This window comes from Onychomys torridus, chromosome 10 (genome assembly GCF_903995425.1).
Source record: "Onychomys torridus chromosome 10, mOncTor1.1, whole genome shotgun sequence".
Classification (NCBI taxonomy): Eukaryota; Metazoa; Chordata; class Mammalia; order Rodentia; family Cricetidae; genus Onychomys; species Onychomys torridus.
Genome location: NC_050452.1, coordinates 84,555,727 through 84,580,498, shown reverse-complemented (window position 1 = coordinate 84,580,498; position 24,772 = coordinate 84,555,727). Strand labels below are relative to the sequence as shown.

The following is a 24,772-nucleotide window of genomic DNA, read 5'->3' as shown; positions in this document are numbered from 1 at the left end:
CTGTCCATCCTATCATGTCAGAAACCGTATGTAGGCAATTTGACCAATAAACAAAAAATAATCATCACTTATTTGTAGCTGGAGACCTTCTCTCCAGCCCCCACCAAGCCCTGTTAGTCCGACAACCCACTTATAAAATAAACACACAAATGCTTATATTACTTAAACTGCTTGGCCATTAGCTCAGGCCTACCATTATCTAGCTCTTACTCTTATATTCAGCCCATTTCTATTAATCTATACTTTGCCATAGGGCTCATGGCTTACCGGTATCTTATATCTTCCTTGTCCTTGTGGCTGCTGGCAGTGTCCCCTTCCACCTTCCTGTTCTCCCAATTCTCCTCTTTGTTAGTCCTGCCTATACTGCCTGGCTACTGGCCAATCAGTGTTTTATTTACCAATCAATCATCCACAGCACTTGTTTATTTGCTGATAGCTGCAGAACTGAAAACTTCATATAATTAAACAATTGTGGTGTGCACGTGCCATCTGTTTACAGACTTGGAACATTGTGATGATGAGAAGGCACCTACCAGTGTATTAGCACCCATCACCCACCTCTGCAAACCATACGCTCTAAATCAGCTTGCATCACAAAGGACTTTTCAAATAAATGACTTTATTTGTCTCAACACCTTATCTCTAGACTTAATTGGCCTGCAGTACCAAGTAACACTCCAGGGGATGCCATCCCCAGTGGACGATGCCCTAACAGGCCCAATAGGGAAATCAGAGCTGCGCCTCAAGTCAGCACCAACCACAGAGCCTTTATATCCCCTCAAAGACCATTAGCTCCGGCCATAGCAGAGCTTCCTCAGCTTGACTCACAGCTATCCTGATCCACAGCGAGCCTCAGGGTAGCTTCTGGCATTACTCACCAGGCCCTCTGAGGAGTGCCTCTCCCAGGCAGGAGCGGCACATAGCCTGATCTGATGAGGGCAGGTCCCCTTTGCAGTTCTAAAGCCAGGCTATAGAATGGGCCTCTCTGCAGAGTAGTACAAGGTGAAAGGGATCTGTCTTTGGAAAGACCCAAGTCCTCAGATGCCCCCAAAGCCACAGGAGGACAGACAGGCCAGTCCTTCTGAACATCCACCACCCTATTCTAGCTTCCATTTCAATTTATACTTGAATTGAGTATCAAAAATAAGCAATGTGGTCCAGAGAGGTGGCTTAGTGGGTAAAGGCAGCTGCCATCAGGCCTGTCTGTCTGATTCCAGGAATCCAATCAGCATGGCAGAACAAGAAAACAATCCCAAGTTGCCTTCTGAGTGCCAAATGTTCAATTGCATGCACACACAACAGATAGATAGATAGACAGACAGACAGATAGATGATGGATAGGATAGATGGTAGGTAGGTAGGTAGGTAGATAGATAGATAGATGATAGATAGATAGATAGATAGATAGATATGATAGAGATAGATAGATAATAATAGATAGATATAATAATAATAAATGATAGATAAATAACATTTTTAAAGATTTATTTTTAATCATTTTAATTATGTGTATACATGTGTGTGTTTGTGTGGGGATATATGATCACAGGTGCCCATAGAATACAAAGTGGGGGGGGGGCACTGGATTCTCTGAAGTTGACATTACAGAAGGTTCTGAGCTGCCTGATAAGGTGCTAGGAATTGAACCCAGGTCCTCCCCACTCTTAACCATTGAGACATCTCTCTAGCCCCATAAGAACATAAACAAAACATTTTTTTAAAGCTAAATAATTCTACCACTTAAAAAAAAAAAAATACCAAAACCACGTAGTAAACAAATCAAATTCCTTCAGTGTTTGAGTTTCCTGAAATTCTAAACACATTTTTAAACTACCAGGAAGGAGGGACTGAGAGGGGGAGCAGGAAACTCACTGAGATTTCCCCACAGAATGCAGAAGCCTGGCTTCCTGTGAAGGACATGCATGCAAGGAGGATGGGGACGGGTTACACTCCCTACCCAAATCCTCAGAAGACAGTATGAAACGTCCCAGACATGACATCACTGGCAAAGGAGCAGTTGGTGGTGGTGGCCTTCATTATCTATAAATACCAGGCTCTTGTTTAGAAGCAACTGATTGATTAAATGCCTTCCTATGTGCCTACATGTGTATTTATTAACAAACTGCCCTGTGTTGTTCGAGCTCACTGATGAGCTGGCTGTGGAGCGGGAGCTGCCCATCTGCTTCACATCCAAGCATGTTTGTCTCAAAATAGTCTGAGAAGGCTGGGGATGGGCTGCCCTGCCTCACCTGTCATAGCGTAGGAGGAGAACAAAAAACAGCCATAAGTAAAAACATCATGTCTTCAAGGACCAGTGAAGACGAGCTGTTTCCAACAGATGTTAATAATGTGTATCCCATCCTATTGTGCTTACTGTGAGAAAGAGAAACCAGAAGCTTGGCCATGGGAAGATTAGTCATGGAGAAAATGTCACTTGAGAACTCCAGCTGACTGCCTCAACTTCCCCAATGGATTTTAGCTGGATGTTCATAAGCCCCCAAATCGATATTAACCTTTCTGCTGTTTGTTCTTTTATTTGGAAGTCTCACCCAGGGGATGTTCTGCTTTGCCTCGGGCTGTCTCTACTGGAAACTCCAGCTAGCTGCCTAAAAGTGGCCAGTTTCCCTGGCCAGTTTCTACTGGATGTTTGAGTTGCTTATTTAATGATCTCTGTCTCTGTCTCTGTCTCTCTCTCTCTCTCTCTCTCTCTCTCTCTCTCTCTCTCTCTCTCTCTCTCTCTGTGTGTGTGTGTGTGTGTGTGTGTGTGTGTGTGTGTGTGTGTGTGTGTGATTTAATAAACTCACTCATTCAAAACTAAAAAGATTGTTACTAAAAATTATTCTCTGGACCACACAAAATGGCTTATCCACTAAGCCTCTGAAGTGGCCTGTGTATACACGAACGTAGAGGAAATGTCATGTGTATTAGTGTTCTCTAGAGAAGAAGAACTAATAAAACATGTATGTTAGGAGGGGGGCGGTTTCAAGGAGTCAGCTCATAAACTGTGAAAGATGACAAGTTCAAAGTCCACAGGGTAGTGTGGGAGGACCAGAGATCTGGAGAAAAACCTGCCAAAGAGTTGTAATCTGAGGCTACCCTCGCCTTCAGGAGAAGGTCAGACTTATCCTCTGAGGGCCTTCCGCTGACTAGTTGAGACCCACTCACATGGGGGAAGGCAAACTTGCATTACTCAGTCCACAGATTGAGGTGTAAACCTCATCCCAATACACCCTTAGAGTGGCACCGTAAACAGTATTCGATTACATATCCAAACTCTAAGACCCAGCCAAACCAATAAATAAAATTACCCATGATAGGGTGTGAGCAAGAGGACAAAAAAAAAAAAAAATTCCCCTTGACCAGACCCAAAACACAGAGTACTAAAGACCCCTGGATAAATCTATCTTCTTGTTCACTGTACTTCCCTGTAACCCCAAGGTGCATAATTACCCACAAACCACAAATAGGCACAGACCATTCCCACCACTCCATCCACGGACATGCTAGACATCATCCCAAATCTACTTACTGAGTGCTCCCAACCTTGGTTAAAGCTAAGGTGCTTCCATCCATTGAAAAAGGTCAAATTCATACCATGCTATACAGACTTTACCAAAGTCCAGAGCCAAAGACTAGCTACAAGCTACAAAACAAGATCTCAAGGCGTGAGACCAATTTGGCTGTGACATCTGTCACCACCACATCAATCGCCAGCATTGGTTGGGCTGATGTGGTGGGCTAGGCAATGTGCTCTCTCTCTCCCTCACCATCCACTTCCTCTCCTTTCCCAACTGTGAGAAACACTCTGAGAAAAGGTGATGTTCCCCAATAAAGGACCTCTTTCTCTTCCATCAAGGTCATAGAACTAGCTCTGCCGCCCTGCTCCAAACTCTCTCACAACACATGGACCACGTGAGAGTTGCAGGTGGGCAAACAAGGCAAGCTGAAGAACCCAGTACCCTTGTGGGTCCACAGAAACAACCCTACAAGTGTGCTCATCTGTCCCCTGGTCCTTTCTCTCCCCTAGCAGGAGCAAAACTGTTCTGGATCCAATTGGGCAACAATGTGGATCCTTCTTAGGGCCCAAACTTCAGTTTGGTGCTGTGGTTTCTGGGCACTTGCCCTAGCTACTACCCCTCTGGAGATTTTAATAATGCTCCAAAAATATTGGTTCTTGGCATTTACTCTCTCAAATTCCATTGGCTTTGTTATCATTGTTTTAAAACAAGATTTTACTCTGTGGCCCACCCTGGCCTAGAATTCACTAAGTGGCCTAAACTGGTCTTGAACTCATGGCATCTACCTACCTCTCAGCCTCTTGAGTGCTAGACTTACAGATTTAAGCTGCCATGCCTGGGAAAGGCATTTTCATTCTCCAGATTTTTATTTATGAACACAATATTGTAATGACAGTATGTTTAATTCAGCCATATTCTCATCACCTGAACACACATCTGACCCCTCAGACTAAAAATCCATGATGCTACTACTCTGCAGTGTTTCTCACACCCAGCTTCCAGCGTATGAGGAAATCCTAGCAACTTGGCCTCCAACACAAACCTTGCACCTCCACTGCTACCACTCCAATTGAAGTCACCATTGTTTCTGTTCAAGAACTGCAGTTGTCTGCTACAACCAGACCACATTGCTTCCAACCTTATGTACTCTCCAGTCAATGGCCAGAGTTATCTTTCTAACCTAGAAGTAGAACTGTGTTGTGCCTCTCAGTAAAACCCTCCAGGTGTTCCCCGTTGTGGCCACAATAGTGAGCCAGCCTCCTGGTACCCCTTTATCTCTCCCTGATGACAGTCTCCTGCCCAACTACAACCGTCTTCATGCTGGCAGATATTAGATCCAACCCAACTGCTGCATCAGGGCCTTTGTACTGGCTGTACCATCTGATTCACTCTTGCTCCAGACATCCACATGCATGACTTCCCACTTCCCTCAAGTCTTCGTTCAGATATCATCTTTGAATTAAAATGCCAACCTGGTCACATTCCTTACCTTGAACATTTTCATTTTCCTGTACATGTATTACAGAACATTCTAACATATGATAGCGTACTAAATACTTTGTTTCTGTGTTCTTTTACAGCCTGGGGATATAAACCATTGGGCAGGTATTTTTGTCTGTGCTCTGACCCTTCAGAACAGTGTCTGGCATATCCTGGGCATGCAGCATGGTAGCAGAAGCTTTTAGTTGCAATTACTCAAGAGTAGGGATTATAGCTTGAGCCTACAAGTTTGAGACCAGCCTGGGCAACGTAGTGAGACCCTATCGCCCCCAAACAAAAACTGTTCTAGAACTTTGTCAAGGACTAAAATCAAGCATGAGGAATTTTTTTACTTTCTCATTTGTGGCTATTTGCCTTCTGAAATCCATCTTGATCCTCTGGTGGCATCTCTCTAGATTGTTACCCTTTAAGTCCCAAGACTATAGCTAGATCTGCTCTTCCTAAAATGCTGAGAAAAACACTATCAATGCAGTCTTTTGAGAGACTGGATGTTTTGGCAAATACAGCCTGTTAAGAGAGAAAATTCTGAATTGAAGTTATGGTAATTTAATAAAAAAACAAAAAACCCACAAACACTGCCTTCCACAGGCTAGCACAATAGTGTGAGCTTTGTGTCAATGGCTTTATTCACAGTTCTCCGAGAGAGGTACTTACTATAGTTCAAATTTTGAATGTCCCCAAATGCCCATATATTAAAGCCTTGGCCCTTAGCCTGGAGGTTGATAGACAATTACATGCTTACACGGTTGGGTTTGTCCGGGGGACCGCCTAACTATTTCCGGTGTAGAATAGCCATCTCCGGGTCAGACATCTCGCGGGACCGGGACTCTGGCCTTATGTGGTTGCGTAAAGCGCGCAGCCATGTAATCTACGCGCATGCGTAGAGTACACACAGGAGTCCCTGTACGCATGCACGGCCCAACCTTTAAAAAGCCGGCGCCATCTCACATGGCCCCCTTTTTCTCTCCTCCCCCACGTGTGTTTCATCCAGGCCTGTCACCTCTATCCACTTTAATAAAACTCTTCTGTGGTCTTGTTGTGTTCGGGACCTGTTTCTAGCGCCAAATAACTAACAGAGGTGGCTAAGTGGTGGGACCTTTACCAGATGGAGACCAGTGAATGAAGGTAAGGTTCCTGGGGGTGGTGATACTGAGGTCCCTGGGGGTGGTGATACTGAGACCTTAGCCCCTCCCCCTTGGCTTCCTAATCACCATGAGACAAGCAGCTTGGGACCCTGCAATAATGTTCTCTCCAAAGGTCCAAAAGCAATAGAAATAACTGAACAAGGACTAGAACCTCTGAGATTGAGTCAAAAAAATCTTCATTACAAATTGATCAAGTATTTTATCACATGTAGAAGACCAGCCCCCACACTTATTTACCCCAGGAACTCTTGAGGAATGAGGGATAAGAGACTTAATTAGAAATAGAGAGGAGAGAGAAACAGAGAGAAAACACAGGACAGACGTGGGTGGGCCTGGATCCTTATCCACTGGCCCATAACTTTATTCCAAAGGTCTATTTATAACAATGCCAAGGGGTGAAGCAAAAGACCTCCCCCTTGCTAGTTACAGTCACCTGGTACCCAGGCCCATGGTCCAATCAACTTCTTACACAGTCCTGCTGGGTAAAGCCACTAGGAGACCTAGTGGATTCCAACAAGGACAGCAACAGAACACCAACTAATACATACACCACTTCAAAGATCATGCCTCTGGACTGATCATAAGAATACCAATGTCTTGTTTGATTTTTGAGACAGGGTCTTGTAGATGTAACTGTCTTGTTAAATAAGAAACACAGAGCCAAATACAGAGTTAAAAGCCAAGAGGTCAGAGCTAAAAACCTTACCCTTCACTGCCACTGCTGTCCTTCCCTTCAGCAAGAGACCTACTTCCGGTGTCTCTGTCTTTTTATTGACTTTCTGTTCTGCCTTCTCAGTGGTTGTAAACCCAACCACATGACCTCCTCCTCACTGCCTGTCTATACAGACCTCCAGGTCTTCTATGGTTGGTGTTGAGATTAAAGGCGTGTGTCTCCACGCTGGCTGTATCCTTGAACACACAGAGATCTGCCTGTCATGTGATCGGGATTAAAGGTGTGTGCCACCATCGCCTGGCTTCTGCTATGGCTTGCTATTAGCTCTGACCCCCAGGCAACTTTATTTATTAACACACAAATAAAATCACATTTCAGTACAAATAAAATATCACCATAGGGTCTGTGTTGCCTAGGCTAGTCTAGAATTCATGGGCTCAAGCCTTCCTCCCACCTCAGCCTCTCAAATACCTGTAACAATAGGCTAGTGCCACCATGGTGGCTAGAACAGATAACCAAAGGGCAAGTGAGAAAAGGAAATGCTAGTAGAGGTTTCTTTTGTAACAACAGCCGGGCTCTTAATCACCGTTACCACTTCCTGCCACTCTCTGCAACTCTCTGCAACTGAAAGAATCCTCTCAGGAGACCAGCCAGGCACAGATGTGTCATGTTAAGGTGGCTTGGATAACAATGGCCTCCATATCTGCATCTATTTAAATGCTTAGTCACCAGGGACTGGCAGTATTTGAAAGGATTAAAAGGATTAGGAGGTGTTGGAGGAAATGTGTCACTGGGGGTAGGCTTTGAGGTTTCCAAAGCCCAGGTAAGTTTGTAGTTCTCAGCTCCTACTCCAGTGTTTGCCTGCATGCTGCCATGCTTCCTGCCATGATGATAATGGACTAAACCTCTAAAACTGTAAGTAAGCCCCCAATTAACTGCTTTCCTTTATAAGAGTTGTCTTAATCATGGTGTCTCTTCACAGGAATAGAACAATGATCAAGACACATGGCTGTCTTCTGTGGGGGGGCCCAAAACAGCTTGACCACACAACTGCCATGACAGGCTTACTGGCAGGCAACACCTGGATCTAGGAAAAGCCAAAACCTGACACCACCAGGGATCCACCCAGGGATGGGCCAGCATCTAAGGGGAAGAACTTGACATCTCAAACATTCCAATCATCCAGGTAGTATTAGATAAGATCACCAGATGTCTCTCAGCCTAGCACACACCTGTTTCCCTTTTAAAGATACAATGTAGACAAATGTCAGCCAATTAGGGTCCTGAATCCTAGAAATCCCCTCACCCTAACCTCTGCTATGATAAAAAACCCTACCCCACCTGGGCTTGGGGCCCTCTGCTCTTACCACTGTGTCAGACAGTCAGAGAGACCAAGCTCTAAACATGAAATAAAGGTTCTTTGCTTTTACATATGGGATTCACTACTCCATGGTAGTCTTTTGGGGGTCCCCACAATCTGGGCATAACAATTCCAAGCAAGTTGGTGAGTTAGAAGAAAGTCTACAAAGAAGACTCACTAAGTTATGTTCTCAGATTTTCATTTTTATTTAAACAATGACCATAGTGGCCACAAGGAAAGACACCTTTTCTCACAAGCAGACACAGAGTCGAGAAGAATTATACACTTAGGTCAGAATCTAACAGCAGCCTCTTTAAACACCTGGGTCAGGAAACCTCTGCTTCTCCTCTTCCCTCATGCTTTGCTCCAGGAAGTCAAGCTATGTGGTGAGAAGCTGTGCTAAGTGCCTCCAGATGATCCCTTTCTGTGGAAGTTGGAGTGAGAATGGCCCTGACAGTCTCAAATATTTGAATGCTGGGTCTGAAGTTGGTGGAACTATTTGGGGAGGGTTAGGAGGTGTGGCCTTACTGGAGGCACTGTGTCACTAGGGGTGGGCTTTGAGGTTTCAAAAGGCCACACCATTTCACTTAGCTCTCTCTCTGTCTCTGGGCCTGTGGATCAGATATAAACTTTCAGCTACTGCTCCAGCACCATGTCTGCCTCTCAGCTGCCGTGATCCCCACCATGGTGGTTTGGACACACCATCTGAAACTGTAAGATCAAATAAACTATAGACTGAATAAATGTTGTCTATAACAGTGGTTCTCAACCTGTGGGTCACAACTCTCAGGGGTTGAAAGACACTTTCACAGGGGTCACATATCAGACATCCTGCATATCAGATATTTACATTACGATTCGTAACAGTAGCAAAATTACAGTTATGAAGTAGCGATGAAAATGATTTTGTGGCTGGGGTCACTGCAACATGAGGAGCTGTCTTAAAGAGTCACAGGTTAGGAAGGCTGAGACCGACTGCTCTATAGATGGCTTTGGCCATAGTGTTTGTCACGGCAATAGAATAGTAAGTAAGACACCTTCCTGTGCAGTTGAAGACCCACAGACACAAGTCAGGAAAAGGCAGTGAGGTCGGGGGTGGGGGGGGTGCTGGGAACTGGAAGGACAGTGAAGGAGACAGTCCAAATGAAGACAAACAAGTGAACAGTGCTTGCCTGGCATTACAAGAAGCTTCAGGTTGATGAGTGCTGTCTGGCATTTCCTGGAGAATTTCTCACTCTCACACCAAAGGTCCAGGCAGTTGTGGTCTACTAGGCACACGCTAATTGCCTGAGTCAGGCTGCTGGTGACTCACTCACTCTCCTTTAAAGCGGCCTTGGGCCCAGAGCAGTGTCAGTGCTCAGGGCAGAAGCCATGGCTCCTGGATTCCACTTCTGGGTCCTGGTCTGCTGGTTGGTGGTAGCTATGGCAGAAGGTAAGCGTTTGGGTTTTTACCTGCTATGTGTGGGTTAAATAATTAATACCGTATGGAAAGACAAATGTGGCTTCCGTGATTACATAGCTCCATAAGTTGGAAATGTTTGTATCTGTTATCATCAGCACGTGTGGTTAAATGAGAGGCTGGATTTTCTCATCTGAAGACCGGAATCTGAGTCTCAGCATTTGCTCTGTGATTTGAGACACTTGTAACTTCCTTGAGCATTACACATGAATTTCTCATATGTAAAGTGACAATATTAATATGCATTATTGTGGGGCTGAAGAGGACCATTGAGCTATACGCAAAACAAAAAATAAAAAACTCACATTAGAAGCACTACACAAATGCTATTGCTGTTACTATGGTTACCAAGCTAGCAATGCCAACCTGGAATAACAGCACTATCTGTGAGTTCAAGGCCAGCATGGCAAGTTCCATGATGGACAGCCAGGGCTGCGCAGTAAAACCATGTCCCCAAACAAATAAAAATATCATTTGAAATGTGGGAATTGATCTCTGAGCTTGGCAGCCTAGGTTCTAGGTCCTCACTCACTCCTCCTTGTCCTGGGACAGACTGCCCAACAGGGTCATATGTGTCCCACATTCCCTCTGCCCTCGCCCATCCATGGCAGCAGCTGCTCCTTTCCTGCTTTATACCTGCTTTCTGCAATTCTGCTTCAAGTAGCAGCATTTAAATGTGACTATACTATTGCGCTTGCAAGTCTTTCTTAAGACACATTACTTTAAAATAGCAGTTTTTTTCTCTGACATCTTTGGATTGTCCTTACAATCAGTACATGCCCTACCGTGATGCTCCACTCCACTCTGTATTGAGGATCTGTATATTTGAAGTATCTTCCCAATCCCCAGCGGCAGGCACTGTGCCTTTGTCTTCTCTGCATTTAGTTCGGCACCTGACATGCAACGTGCTCACTGTTGAACCAACTTCACTTACAGCATACTGAAAGGGGCCAGGAGGACATTTTCTGGGCTCTAAATTCTGTATCTTTCAAAGGAAGGATTTGACAAAAAGACTCAACTGTTCTCTGACTCTACAAAAATGAATTAAGTTACAATTACTACGAGTCAGTTAACCACGGCCCTGACATTTCTTTGCGGTTAAAGTCTGAAAGGGCGTGGGAATTCTAAGAGTCCAGGTGCTCTGTGAAGGAAGAATGGTATACGTAGACATCAAGTCCCAAGCTTGCGTCTCTAAAAATCACTACAGTTCACTACAAACAGCTATTGTCTGCCCAGTTAACCACAGAGTACAGGTAATTATAAAAAGATCTTCTCATCGTTAACTTTTTTTTTTCAAAAGTGCTAGGTTTTGGGTATGTTACAAATTTCATGTCTAGACTATAAAAAGCCTATTTAAAATTGATACCTAAACTCCAAACAACATTTTGGCTTTTATTATACAGTACTACAATTTTAAATAAAACAGGAATTAAATGCTCACTGAGTACCACAAAAACACTGAGAATAACAGGCAATGTCTGCCCAGCCATTTAGTGAGTAAATCAAGTATTCACTAATAGCACTGTCATCCAGAAGTGTCCCAGGAACTAAGGACATCAGAAATGGCCAACAGAGTCAATAATCCCTTGTCTTAAAGGTCCTACACTTACACAACTACTTTAGTCCTATCCTCACCTTGATGTACAGATCATGTATAAAATATAAGCACATAGACCTAAGAACTGGAGCCTGTGCTGCTAAAAATCCTTCTAAGCATCCCCAACCGTAACAACTAACAATGACGATAGCTAACTTACTAAACGTGTACTGTGCACCAAAAAACTTTCGGGACCATGAGTACCTTATTTTGGATAGTTCCACAAGCCTGTTGGATAGGACATATTATTCTTTCCATCTTACAAATAAGGAGAAAGCCTCCGGGGTGAGGAGATCTGCCCATACTCACAATATTAGAAGCAGAACTCGGGGATCCTGCCTCTGGAACATCACATTGCCCTGCCTCTCCAGCTGTTTTCAATCAGCATTCAAAGATGTGACCTACTTTGGTCTTAAGTTTTTCGAGATGCTTATCTTTGTCGCTCAGTGCTTTTGCTGGTATGGCAGTGTGTAATGTGTGGGAAATATGTGTTAATCATCACACTATCCCCAACAAGTAGGGATATGGGAACTTTTGCAATTATAGAAATGGAGATTTCTCTCAATTGTTTTAGTTCTTCCCTGGGCACTCAGGTAGGGCCAGTGGATATCTCAAGAATGATAGCAGCATCTCTGATAAGTATGATGCTGGTGGGCCAAGGCTGCTTTGGAAGTTCTTGCCCATCTAGTCTTCAGGCAGGGAAGACCTCCCTAAGGAGATCTCACTTGGGGACTAGATGAGAGATCTAGGGGAAAGAGGTTGAAAGTGGAACTCTAGACCTCTAAAACCAGATGTTAAGCCCAGGAATATTAGGGCTTTGCTAAAGTAGCATTTGTAGAGTGGAGGAGACAGTCACTGTGTAAGTGGTTGAATGTGTCCATCATTTACAGCCCTCTTTAACAAAAGAAGAACCTAAAAAGTTCATGGCAGATGGCCCGGTTTTCTCTCTGAAATGTGGTAATCTTAACATTAAGTAATCTTGGAGAGGTAGAATTCTTTAAATAATGAGTGGAGTTTTGGAGGTAGTTTGAGGAGAAAACAAAGATAATGACAGGAAGTGGGTTGAACGAGCTCAAAGGAAGGACAGATGGGCAGGGTCGGGGAGCCAGGGGAGAAAGCACAGACGGCCTCCATTCCCATGGGCGGCTTTGACTTTGTAACATGAGACAGATTCCCAAACCAACTCCTCGGCTCTTACATTTGATTTTTAGTTAGGTTTTTATTTTTATTTCATGTGTATGGGTGTTCTGCCTACATGTGTGTCTGCATACCACCTGCATGCCTGGTACACAAGAGAACTAGAAGAGGGTGTTAGACTCCTGGAACTAGAGTTATTAATGGTTTTAAGCCACATTGTGTGTTCTAGGAATCAAACCTGAGTCCTCTGAATGAGCGGCCAGTGCTCTTAACCATGGAGCCATTGCTCCAGTCGTGGTTCTTATATTTTAGAACACGTGTGTTTCTCCACAGTGACCCAATATAATCACCATGTGATGAGTTTACTAGTAAAATATCAAAGTATATTTATATGGTTTTGTTGACTGCCTCATGTGGGTGATAAAGGTAAGCTGCACCTTGATCTTGGGCCCTCGAGGGTCCCAGAAGAGAGTACTAAACTGCATGAGAGCCTGGGGAAAAACCTACCTGCCGTGCTCTAACACCCTATCACCATGGAATTTAGAGAATAGCTTCAGCTATCAAGAAATAAGATGGTGGGGCTGGAGAGATGGCTCAGTGGTTAAGAGCACTGACAGCTCTTCCAGAGGACCCAGGTTCGGTTCCCAGCACCCACATGGTGGCTCACAACCATCTGTAACTCCAGTAATTCTGATTCCTCAATGACTAGCTAGTGAGTATGTTGAGCCCAATCAGCCATACCCAGGCATTCAAGATTGACATTTCTAAGGATTGTGAATGGAAAAGGAACTAAGGACTCTAGTAGCTAGATAAGCACATCCAGTGCAGCCCAGAAACTCAAATCATCTGTCCTAAAGAGGGGGGAGGACCTAGTTGTCCTTAAATTCATCAGAACTCTCAGCTTCCTGTGGGATGCTCATGTTTCCACCATTCACGTCTGTCCAGTCTTCTCCTGTCTATATTGATACGTTCTGAGCCAAAGAACTCTGCACAGCAAAGACCAACTCAACTGGGTGATTCAAGCCTAGGAAGACCTGACACTTGGCTACATCTACATTTCTTCTCAAAAATGAGTTGTCTGCCCTTCTTTGGATTTTTGAGACAGGTTTTCTCTGTGTAACAGCCCTGGCTGTCCTGGAACTCGCTTTGTAGATCAAGCTGCCCTTGAATTCACAGAGATCTGCCTGCCTCTGTTTCCCAAGTGCTAGGATTAAAGGCATGAGCGACCACTGCCCAGCTAATTTTCTTAATAGTAAATAAGTTCTTCTTTTTATTTCAATTAGTTTTCCTTATTTTGTTATAAGTCATATACAAAAAAATGCTCTCAAATCTTAAAAGTACAGCTTCACCACATCTTATACCTGTATATGTATGTATGTGTGTGTATGTTACATATATCCAAATCTACTTAACAACCACTAAAATCAAAGTGTAGAACATTGCAGCCGTTTCTTGGTTAATCCCTCCATTAGACAACATGTGTGCTGATCCTCTGCTCAATACTGGTCTGCTTTATTTTTTTAACCTTAGCTTCCGTTTGCTTACTCTTAAACTTCATATAAATGGACTCTTACAATGTGTACCCTTTTGTCTCTAATTTTCTTTGTTCAACAGAACATGGATTCGTCTGGGTTTGTAGATAATGGCTGTTATTCCTTTTCATTCCCAGAGACTATACCACTGTGTGACTACACATGGCTTATTTAGCTAGTCTCCTATTGGGCATTTGGATCGTTTAGGCTGCTATGAACAAGCTTGAACTAGTATCTTTGGATAAATACGCATGTATTTCTTTGGAGTCAGTTCCCCAGATGGAAATGGGGACCATTAGGTGTGTCCATGCTTCATTTCCTTGGACCTCTGCAGTTCATTTTAGTCATGCTTTAAAATGTCTCCAAGTTCCTCTTGACATCTCTCTCCCACCCTCACCCCCAAGGGATCTAACTTCCTCTGCCAGGCCCATCCTGACCTACGTTTTCATTTCCACAGGACAAGATGCAGTCATCCCTCCTGACGGCTCACCAAGTAACATGAACCCTACAGACTGCCAGATCTTCACACTCACCCCTCCGCCACCCTCCACAAGGAAGCCTATGGTAACAGTAACGAGGGCCCAACCCAACCCGAGGACACCCCGGAGGGTGTGGATTTATTTTCTGCCAAGAAGGCCAGGCTTCTACCCAAGGCTTCCTAACAGGCCTTTCCTCCCTCCAAACTACAACCACCACTTCCAGTTCCGTCCTTTCTTCCCGCCTCGAGGTGGACCGACTCCTGGGAGGTACTTCCTTGGAGGACTGCTCCAGAGTAGAAGCTCATCTGAAGAAAGCATAGAGAAGTAAGAGGCCCAAACACACTCAACAAAAGACCCGACGCCACTAGAAAAGACAATGAAATAGTTTCCCTCTCCAGTCTACAATCACCACATTAGAAAACTAAGCACCCTCAATGCCATTCACTAGATTGTTGTGGGGGTTTTGTTGTTTGGTCCACAATGAAGAGATCAGATTACACATTTTTGTTTACAAAACCTGGCAATAACTGATTCATTATTACCCCACAGGATTAATGCAAATAAAATCTAAAGATGGGCTGTTCCAATAATTTCTATCCATACTTAGACACCAGCAGTATTAAATAACCCCCCCCTTCCAAATTAGAGTGGCGGACATTTTAAAGAGACCATTATGAGCCAGATGCAGAAATTGAAGACAGTCTTTTCATACTCATTGGGAAACATAGAGAGTAGGTAGATCTACAAAGTGGACTTTAAAAGGAATTATAAAACTTAAAGCAAAAAGCCTTCTAGGGACGTGGCCTTCAGTAAAACTTTAATTGTACACTGAACTACCAAACTCAAATTATTTGAACTGTTACATCCTAACTTTCTTTTTCTTTCTTTTTTCTTTCTTTTTTTTTTGTTGATGTTGTTTTTCTTTCTTTCTTTCTCTCTCTCTCTCTCTCTCTCTCTCTCTCTCTCTCTCTCTCCTTCCTTCCTTCCTTCCTTCCTTCCTTCCTTCCTTCCTTCCTTCCTTCCTTCCTTCCTTTCTTTCTTTCTTTGAGACAGGGTTTCTCTGTGTAGCTTTGTGCCTTTCCTAGAACTCACTCTGTAGACCAGGCTGGCCTGGAACTCACAGAGATCCTCCTGCCTCTTCCTCCCAAGTGTTGGGATTAAAGGCATGAGCCATCACTGCCCGGCCTAACTTTCTTTATTAACTACTTCGGCATATTAATTTACTAAATACTTCACTTTTGTAATCATCACATAAACACAGGTAAATGAAATACTTCCCTTCAAACTTTGAACATGGTTCTAACCAAAAGCTTAGTTTTAAAATTACCTGGATGTTAGTTAACTCCAACTCAACTGTGGGGACCTTGTGCTCTCAGGTGAATGGCAAGCATACCCTTGTCTGTTTGACGGCTATAAACCCACCTCTTGCTTGCATTACTCAGCTTGCCTGTGTCATGGGAACCCGGGTTCTGTGCATGTGGCCAGCAGCTTCCACGCGTTCTCAAGAATCATGTGCAAATGATGCTGTCACTGCTGCTACAAAGGCAAACAAACCAAACCCATACTAACACAAGTGCATGCAAACTCTGGAAATGGACACCAGGAGCAGAAGCCAGGGCGCTGTCACACCATCATGCTTCCTCCCTGCATCAAATGACGAAAGAGAGAAGGAGCCATCATAGCAACCGGTGTAAGAGCACACATTTCCTTCCAATTTATAGGCTCAAGGTAAAACCTATCCGAATCCTCCTCAAGAAACTGTACTTTGAAATAAACTTTACATATTCTCCATTTGTGGGGAGGAAAGAAAAACAAACCAGAAAAGACCACCCTTTGGCAAATGTGAAGAAAGATGAAGAGTTGGACTTTAACCCCATTTCTCTTCCTGGCCCTTCCTGTGCACCTATGTACTTGGCATGCTCCCAGCACCCACCCCACTGTCTCAAACCAACCTGGGTTTTGATTGGGGCTTGCTTTCTCCCAACATTAGAAGTTCTGCAATTAAAAATCAACAGTTCTGGGGCTGTGAGAGATGGCCTAGCAGGTAAAGGAACTTGCCGCGCAAGCCTGGTGTCTTAAACGTGAACACACAGAACGCACAGAAGGTTGTGGAGAGAACTATCTATACACGTTGTCTTCTGACCTGCATTTACACCGTGGCACATGTGCGCCCCACAACACACACACTTTGCACACACACACACAATGGTAATAAACACAAGTTTAAAAAGTAGCGGTTCTGAAATCTAGCCCACAAGGCCATGTTGGGGGCCAGGCAAACTTCAGGTCACACAATGATGGCTGACAGCTTCAATGTGTCAATCATTGGCTCTATTGCTGAAAGTGGGCAGCTCGTGCAGGGTTTTACAGAAAGCTCTTCAGACAATGAGCTAAAATACCAACCCAAAACACCAATCCTTTCCCTGTACACAGCACACATTTGTGATAGGCAGCACACATTTGCCATAAAAGCATAAGCTTCTGTGACTTATATACATTTTGTGTCATTTCTTCAGCTTCATAAATTTTGCTTTTAAGATATGGTGGCTCCTGGCTAGTTGGTTGAGTAGGGGGATGGTCTTCAGCCATCAATGCCTCATGGTGAACTAGTTTCTCCAATGCATTCCTTTGAATATGCAGTTTTGAAGCAAAAAGGGTCTTTCAGAGGGATATGGTCATTCTTTAATGTATCTTTGGCTGGCTTTGAGGCAAGACTAACCCAGGTAAGTCTGTTCTGATTATGTTCCATTACAGGTAAGCTTAATTTAACCCTAAAACAAACTCAAATGGAGGGACACTTTCAAAATCAGTATCTTCAAAATTGTTGTCATGAAAAGGTTGAAGATGAAAGTGTCACGTCACTGCACACTACGGGTCTGTGGTGTGCCATCCCTGGGAGATCCCAGAGTGGGAAGGCGAGAGAGGTGGCCATGAAGGACTCAGACACCTGGCAAATTGAGAATATGAACAATGCATTTGGTAATGGTTTTATATCAGGGTTAAATTTCTGAATTTGCTGATTCTGAAAGAGAGTATCATGTTCTGAGGCAGGCGATCCTGAGGCATTTGATGGAGAATGGGAGCTGGTGCATGCTTTCAACCTTTCAGGAGATTGAAAACAAACTTTTCTCCACTTTGCGAAAAATACAATTCTCATTCAGTGACTTTAGAGGCTAAGTTGGTAGCTAGAGACAGAGAAACCTGCACTTAATTTTTCAAACTTTTCTCAGCAGCATTAATCACTTAAAAAAAAAAAAAAAAAAAAAAGCTAGGGTTGGGGACAGGGCTGAAGAAATGGCTGGCTGCTCTTGCAGAGGACTGGGGTTCAATCCTCAGCACCCACACAGTGACTAACAACTACCTGTAACCAGTCCCAGGGGATCTGATGTCCTCTTCTGGCTTCTGTGGGCACCAGGCATGAATGTGGTACATATACATACGTACATATAGGCAAAATATCCATACACATAAGCTCAAAATAAATATTCTTTAAAACTCTGAGTCCAATCCTCTTTGTAAAGCCCCTGGGAGGGGATGGGTACTGGAAAGATGGCTCAGCAGTTAAGAGCACTGAATGATCTCCCAAAGGATGAGGGTTCAAATCCCAGCACCCACATAACAGCTGACAATTGTCTGTAACTCCAAGATATGACACTCTCACACACACTCACCAGCAGGCAAAAAACATCAATAAACATAAAATAATAAAATAAAATAAAATAAAATAAAATAAACAAAAACCAGGGCTGGAGAGATGGCTCAGAGGTTAAGAGCACTGGCTGCTCTTCCAGAGGTCCTGAGTTCAATTCCCAGCAACCACATGGTGGTTCACAACCATCTGTAATGAGACCTGGCGCCCTCTTCTGGCATGTAGGTATACATGCAGCAGAACACTGTATACATGATAAATAAATAAATCTTTAAAAAACAAAAAACAAAAACAACAACCCTCTGCAGGACCAGGTCAAGACCTAAGTCTATGGGTGGGGAGTATGGCTCAGTAGCAGAGTATCCCCCAAGGAATCAGGATCCCCCCAAGCACTGGCACACAAAAGACAGTGGTTCATTACATGTTCTGCATAAAATCAACAGTTTAACTTTGGGAATGTCTCACAATTTCTTCCACTCAAAGAGTCAGACACTGCTCTGCTCAGGACATGGGGAGGTACTGCCATGAAACACGGCAGAAATCTGTTCTAAGCCTGGTTTAAAGCCCCCGGGTCTCCATTTTATCAACACTTGCCTCTTTCCCAACCTTCCTGACTCAGTTTCCTTTAGTGATGTTTCTGCTTTGAGAAGTAGACTAAAGACTTAATTTTTAGACATAAAATAGATGCTAGTTTCCTCTAAAAAAAAATTCTGCTGTGCATTTTTAAAATTGAGAATTTCAGTGGACTGACGGCAGCTGTATTTGCTAACTGTCATCAGGGTTGGGTCTACATTATGCAAATTAGCACAATCGAGGGAGAAAGCCGAGGCCAGTGTGGGTTCTCTTTCCAATTTCCATTCACTCTGAGGACTGACTTACATTCTACCACTGCCTTACACGCCACACTTGAAAACCATGTTTCCAGCCAGTCCTGAAGACAGTCAGAGCCTTGAGAGCCTGGGACTCTCAAAATGGCCTGCTCAGCATTCCTGCCCCTCTGCCTCCAGCCATGTCCTGGTTTCACTTCAGGAAGAAAACCTACTTTCGTGGCTCCGTCAAGTCATCGTCCTGCATTCAGAGCTCTTGATGATGCCCATGTAGCAGGCTTTCTTTTGGGCCACCAACAAGCTCCCAAATCATGACACGGTTATGAATGCTTGGCCTTAGCTTAGGCTCATTTCTTGCTAGCTCTTGTAACTTACTTTAACCTGTTTCTCTTCATCTGCGTTATGCCTCAGGGATCTTTACCTTCTTTCATTCTGTACGTCCTACTCCGTGTCTGGCTGGCAGCTGGCTGGTTGGTTAGTTGGCTGGCTGGTTGGCCCCAGGGCATCTTCCTCTCTCTCTCGACCTCCTTCTCTCTCTCTCCATTTTGAGCCTAGATTCCTCCTCCTACTTATTCTCTCTGCCCACCAGCCCTCTCCTGCCTAGCTATTGGCCATTCAGCTTTTTATTAGACCAATCAGGTGCTTTAGGCGGACAAAGCAACACATCTTTACATCGTTAAACAAACACAGCATAAACACACACCTTTACATAGTTAAACAAATGCAGCATAAACAAGTGTAACACATCTTTGCCTAGTTAAAGTAATATTCCACAAAACGTCCGCAGCTCTTTATCATCATATCTACTTTCCCAACCGGTCACTGTTCTGCCTTGCTGTCTAGGAGTCCCGCCAGCCACCTAATGGCATCTAGGGAGCCCTGATAATTACAAAGGCTATGAGGAAATCATGACTACCCAGCCTTCTATGTCCCCAATGTGTTTCATGAACTCCTGGAGCCTGGATAAATAGTGAGCTCACAGTGCTCATTAAGGAGCCCCACTGCACTGGCATTGCTCACTGGGGAGCCCCACTGCACTGGCACTGCTCACTGGGGAGCCCCACTGCACTGGCATTGCTCACTGGGGAGCCCCACTGCACTGGCATTGCTCACTGGGGAGCCCCACTGCACTGATGGAATGTCCTGATGCCCCGTTACCATGTTCCCAGGCCATCTCTAAGTTCAGTGACTAACTACACCTCACCATGCTGTGCCTTAACAAGAACAAACACAGAGAGAGAAAATTGCTGTGGACATGCTCAGTGAGCTAGGTTCCAGCACCTCTAACTCCAGCTGCAGAGGCTCTGATGCCTCTCACATCCATGGGCACCCACACACATGTGCACATACCCACACAGAGACTCACACACATATACATACATACATGATTAAATCTACAATAATAGAAAATGACCATTTTCCAATGCCTGGACAAAAGGGAACAGATATCAGCTCTCACATGAAATTCATCACAGGTTTTAGCATCCCCCCTTGGGAGACATGACTTCTGTTGAATGGGGCTTTACTGCCACCTCCTGGAAGACGGCAGAGCCCGCATCCTGCACAGAGCCCGCATCCTGCACAGAGCCAGCATCCTGCACAGAGCCCGCATCCTGCACAGAGCCCGCATCCTGCACAGAGCCAGCATCCTGCACAGAGCCAGCATCCTGCACAGAGCCAGCATCCTGCACAGAGCCCAGCATCCTGCACAGAGCCTGCATCCTGCACAGAGCCCAGCATCCTGCACAGAGCCAGCATCCTGCACAGAGCCCGCATCCTGCACAGAGCCCGCATCCTGCACAGAGCCAGCATCCTGCACAGAGCCAGCATCCTGCACAGAGCCAGCATCCTGCACAGAGCCCAGCATCCTGCACAGAGCCAGCATCCTGCACAGAGCCAGCATCCTGCACAGAGCCAGCATCCTGCCCAGAGCCCGCATCCTGCACAGAGCCCACATCCTGCACAGAGCCAGCTGCACAAATGAGCTCCCCTTAAGGAATTCCTGCCCCAGGTAGCACCGACTCCCCTCCAGGCTAGAAGTGCTTATTTCTCATCATCACGTTTTTTGCCCAGGACCCAGCACAGGGACTGGACTCTGTCCTCTTTTCTTTCTTCTCACTAGGTTGCATCAATATTAATTTTTGACCCACAACATATTTTAATGTATTCATATTATAGACAGATATTACCTGAATTTGACATTTTCCTTTATAGGGGAGGGAGGGTAGGAAAAAACATCTACCGAGAAAAAAGTCTCCAATATTCATATTCAAGCACAAATCTTCTTTGGTCTCTTCTTTTTCAAGATCTTTCATACATTTAATTTATAAGAATTCAAATAGCCAGTAAATACATAGAAAAAATTCAAAGATGTGAAAATATCTGTAATAGCAATAACCAGGAAAGTCTAAATCAAAGAGAGGCCATCAGATTAATCAAAATAAAATTTATTAATATTAGCTAGGGACTGGAGAGATGGCTCAGTGGCTAGAACTGACTGTTCTAGCTGGGTTTGAGTCCCAGCACCCACATGTCAGCTCACAACCATCTGTAAGGCCAATCCCAGGGTATCCAAAACCCCTTCTAACCTCCACAGACACCAGGCACACAGGGTGCACAGACATCCATTCAGGCAAAACATCCATACACATAAGATTAAAATAATTTTAAAAGAACAACAACATCTATATATCTGATTAACTAGTGAGGGTAAGAATATAATTTGGTACAGTCTTTTTGGAGGATAATTTGGCAGAATCAATCAAAACTAAAATGAAGCATACCTTTTCATTTTATTTTCTTTTTGAGACATGGATGGTCTGTCTCATTAGGTAGACCAGGCTGGCCTTGAACTCAGAACTCTCCCACATACCTTTTGTAGCATCAAAATATTGACCTCTGGGTGATGGGAGCCATAAGCCTAAGTGACCCTTGACACACATGCCACTATATTTGGGCTTCTCTCCTTTTTTCTTAGATCTAGGCCTTACTTAAGTCTCCATAGCACCAGAATCTCTTCTCAGAAATACCAGCTGGGCGGTGGTGGCACATGCCTTTAATCCAAGCACTCAGGAGGCAGAGGCAGGCGGATCTTTGTGAGTTTGAGGCCAGCCTTGGGTACTAAGCAGAATCCAGGAAAGGCGCCAAAGCTACACAGAGAAACCCTGTCTTGAAAAACCAAACCAGAAAAAAAAAAAAAGAAGAAAAGAAAAAGAAAAAGAAAAACAAATACCAGAACCTCTTCTCAGAAATCAGGTGACCGTGCTGCAGTTGAGCAGTTAGGCAAGAGTAGATAACCCCCAGAGCAACATTCCCTGCTGCTGAGCAACCCAGGATTAAAGTCCCCTCCCTGCTTGCACCCCCCTTTTGTCCCCACCTATGTATGCCTTAAGAGGAAAATAGTTTTGGCGCTTGATCAGGCGTCCTGTCTTGCTCTCATTCTCTGTCTCTTGTCCTGCTCATTCGCCGGCCCTCCCTTCAGATCCCGCTGAAGAGCCCTCTGGCCGGGGCACCTGGGGACCGGACTGTTTCTCTGACATCCACTCTTACCTCCATCACTTTGTAGAGGCCATGTGATTCCATGGATACATTGCCATTAGCACAGCCAGCAGAATCCCATCTCCTTTCACTTCCATTAATTAAGGAAAGAATTTAGCAGAAAATCAGTACTCATTTCTTCCTTTAAAAGTGAACAAGGATGCAAGTCTAAGCTCATATTAGCCATTTAATTTTTTATTTCATGTGTATGGGAATTTTTCCTACATATATGTCTCTATGCCACTTGTGTGCCTGGAAGCTGTGGAGGCCAGAAGAGGGCATGAGATTCCCTGGCACTGGAGTTACAGGCAGTTGTGCGCCAGCATGTGGGTGCTGGGAATTGAACCCAGGTCCTCTGGAAAGAACAGACAGAGCTCAGAACCATTGAACCATCTCTCTAGCCCCCAGCTCTTATTATCTAAATAAAGGTTTAATAAATTAATTTCTACTGTAAATAATTATAAGCATAATTTATGTCAACAAACACCCATTGGCTTTCTTACAAAGCAAATTCTTTAAGCCTAGGTTTACACAAAATATGAACATATCTCTGTCTTCAGTTGCTATTCTGAGAGATAAAGATGAATCAGCAGGTGGTGACAGTACACTATTCCTGTCCACTGCCTGGGGGGGTTCATCCTAGTCTAGGGACAGGGAAGTGTGCGGACTCGAGATACAATGTTTTCATTCCCCTGAGTCTATGTTAACTGACGCAGCATTTCCCAGAATTATATTTGAACCTTTCTCACTTCTACAAGAAATGATTCTGTGTGCCAAAATAAAGGATAAAAGAATTAGACAAGGCTCCAAAACGGGCTGAGACAAATTTTCATGAAAACGTAAAATTACGGCATTTTTGTTTTAGAGAAAGTTTGTGGTGAGTAACGTATCAGGTGTCCCAAGCTCATGTTACCGCTGACAGACACGTCAGGATTTGAGGTAAGGCATTTCTCAGAGAAATGTGAAGCAGCAGATGTGTTGCAGATTTATTACATCTTCAAGTTATTTCATGTTTGAAACTAAGAAGAGGGAAAAAGGTAATACCAATTAGAAAGAAATATGAGAACATAACTTTTCATACAAACAGAAGTGTTAAAGTTCCTACCGCCATAAACACTCAACACAAAACACTGGAGAAAAAGTTAGGCCAACCCACTCAACATCGCCACTTGTTTTGGCAAGAATTGGTAGTGGCTTTAAAAAAAAGGCATCTTCTGAAGCCAGGACAATATGGCACCATCCCTGAAGTGAGTGACCTTTGCAATCTGTAAAAGGTACCGTGCCCTTTTCTTCGAAGGCAGCTGAACAGGGAGTGGGCCAATGGCTTCTGATGTGCAATGGAACAGTTGATGAAACAGCTATTCTTGAAGAATAACTAAGCTCACCCCTCTCAATAGTAGACTGGCGTTTAATAGAGGGATGTGGAGAAGAACAGGATGTCAAGATGAAGCCACATATACACACCCAAGAAAAATGGACAGCTGAATTGAAAAGACATCAATGATTTCCAGAATTTAAAATCCTGAATCATGACATGACACTAATGGAATTCAGGTGTTTCTGGTACATGGACTGCTCTCACCAAATGTGAGGTCAAACTGTTGACCTTGAATACATCCTAGTTCACAAAAGAGTCTGTCAGATACGCTAAGCCTATAGGCTGAAGATGATGCCCCAACACTGCGGAGAAATCTCAGGTGACTGTCCAGGCAGCTGACTGTTTCTGTCAACTCACATTTTTTTTTTTTTTGGAAGCTGCTTGCATGCACTTCTTGTTTTTATTTTTTATTAGGTAGTATTATTTCCTTCTTGGGTCTCTGAGGGAGTGGAAGATCAGTTATAGTTATAATTATCTTTGTTAAGGATTTCAGAAAAACTCACTAAGAGCTGTAAGTGTATAAATTTGAAAGACGTTATAAGACAGTTCCGTTAACAATGTAAGTTAGGATAAAAGGTGAATCAGGTACATTCTGGACTTACCAAAATAGGATAGATAATGGAATTATTTTCTCTGAATTTGTCAAATACAAATGGACTAGACATTGTTTAGGTATTTATTGTTTGTATATATGGTATCTATAGTTATTGTACTTTTGTATATAGTTTTTCTTATATTAGTTATAACTTTTTCCTTTTTTTCTTTTTATTAAAATAGAAAAGGGGAAATATAGTGATATTTTATTTGTATTGAAATGTGATTTTATTTGTATGTCAATAAAGTTGCCACTACAAGTTCAACTGTAATGTCTAACCACTAATTTTCAGAAACACCTGAATTCCATTAATGTCTACAGCTAGCTCTGCTGGGCTCTGCTTCCTGGCCTGTGTTTGGTTGCAAGGTGGAGGCCTTAAAAACAAT

General features: G+C 43.8%; 1 protein-coding gene across 1 annotated transcript; it reads left to right on the top strand.

Moving 5' to 3' along the window:
* The first annotated feature begins 9,567 nt into the window (after positions 1 to 9,567).
* Positions 9,568 to 14,728, top strand: Odaph (odontogenesis associated phosphoprotein). Its single transcript, XM_036200364.1, has 2 exons — positions 9,568 to 9,628; positions 14,379 to 14,728. Exons 1-2 carry the CDS (start codon positions 9,568 to 9,570, stop codon positions 14,726 to 14,728), a joined length of 411 nt encoding a protein of 136 aa, XP_036056257.1.
* Positions 14,729 to 24,772: the final 10,044 nt, after the last annotated feature.

Coding starts and splice junctions, on each gene's coding strand:
- Odaph (XM_036200364.1), top strand. CDS start 9,568: ATGGCTCCTGGATTCCACTTCTGGGTCCTGGTCTGCTGGTTGGTGGTA. Junction 9,629..14,378: donor GGTGGTAGCTATGGCAGAAG/GTAAGCGTTTGG, acceptor TCATTTCCACAG/GACAAGATGCAGTCATCCCT.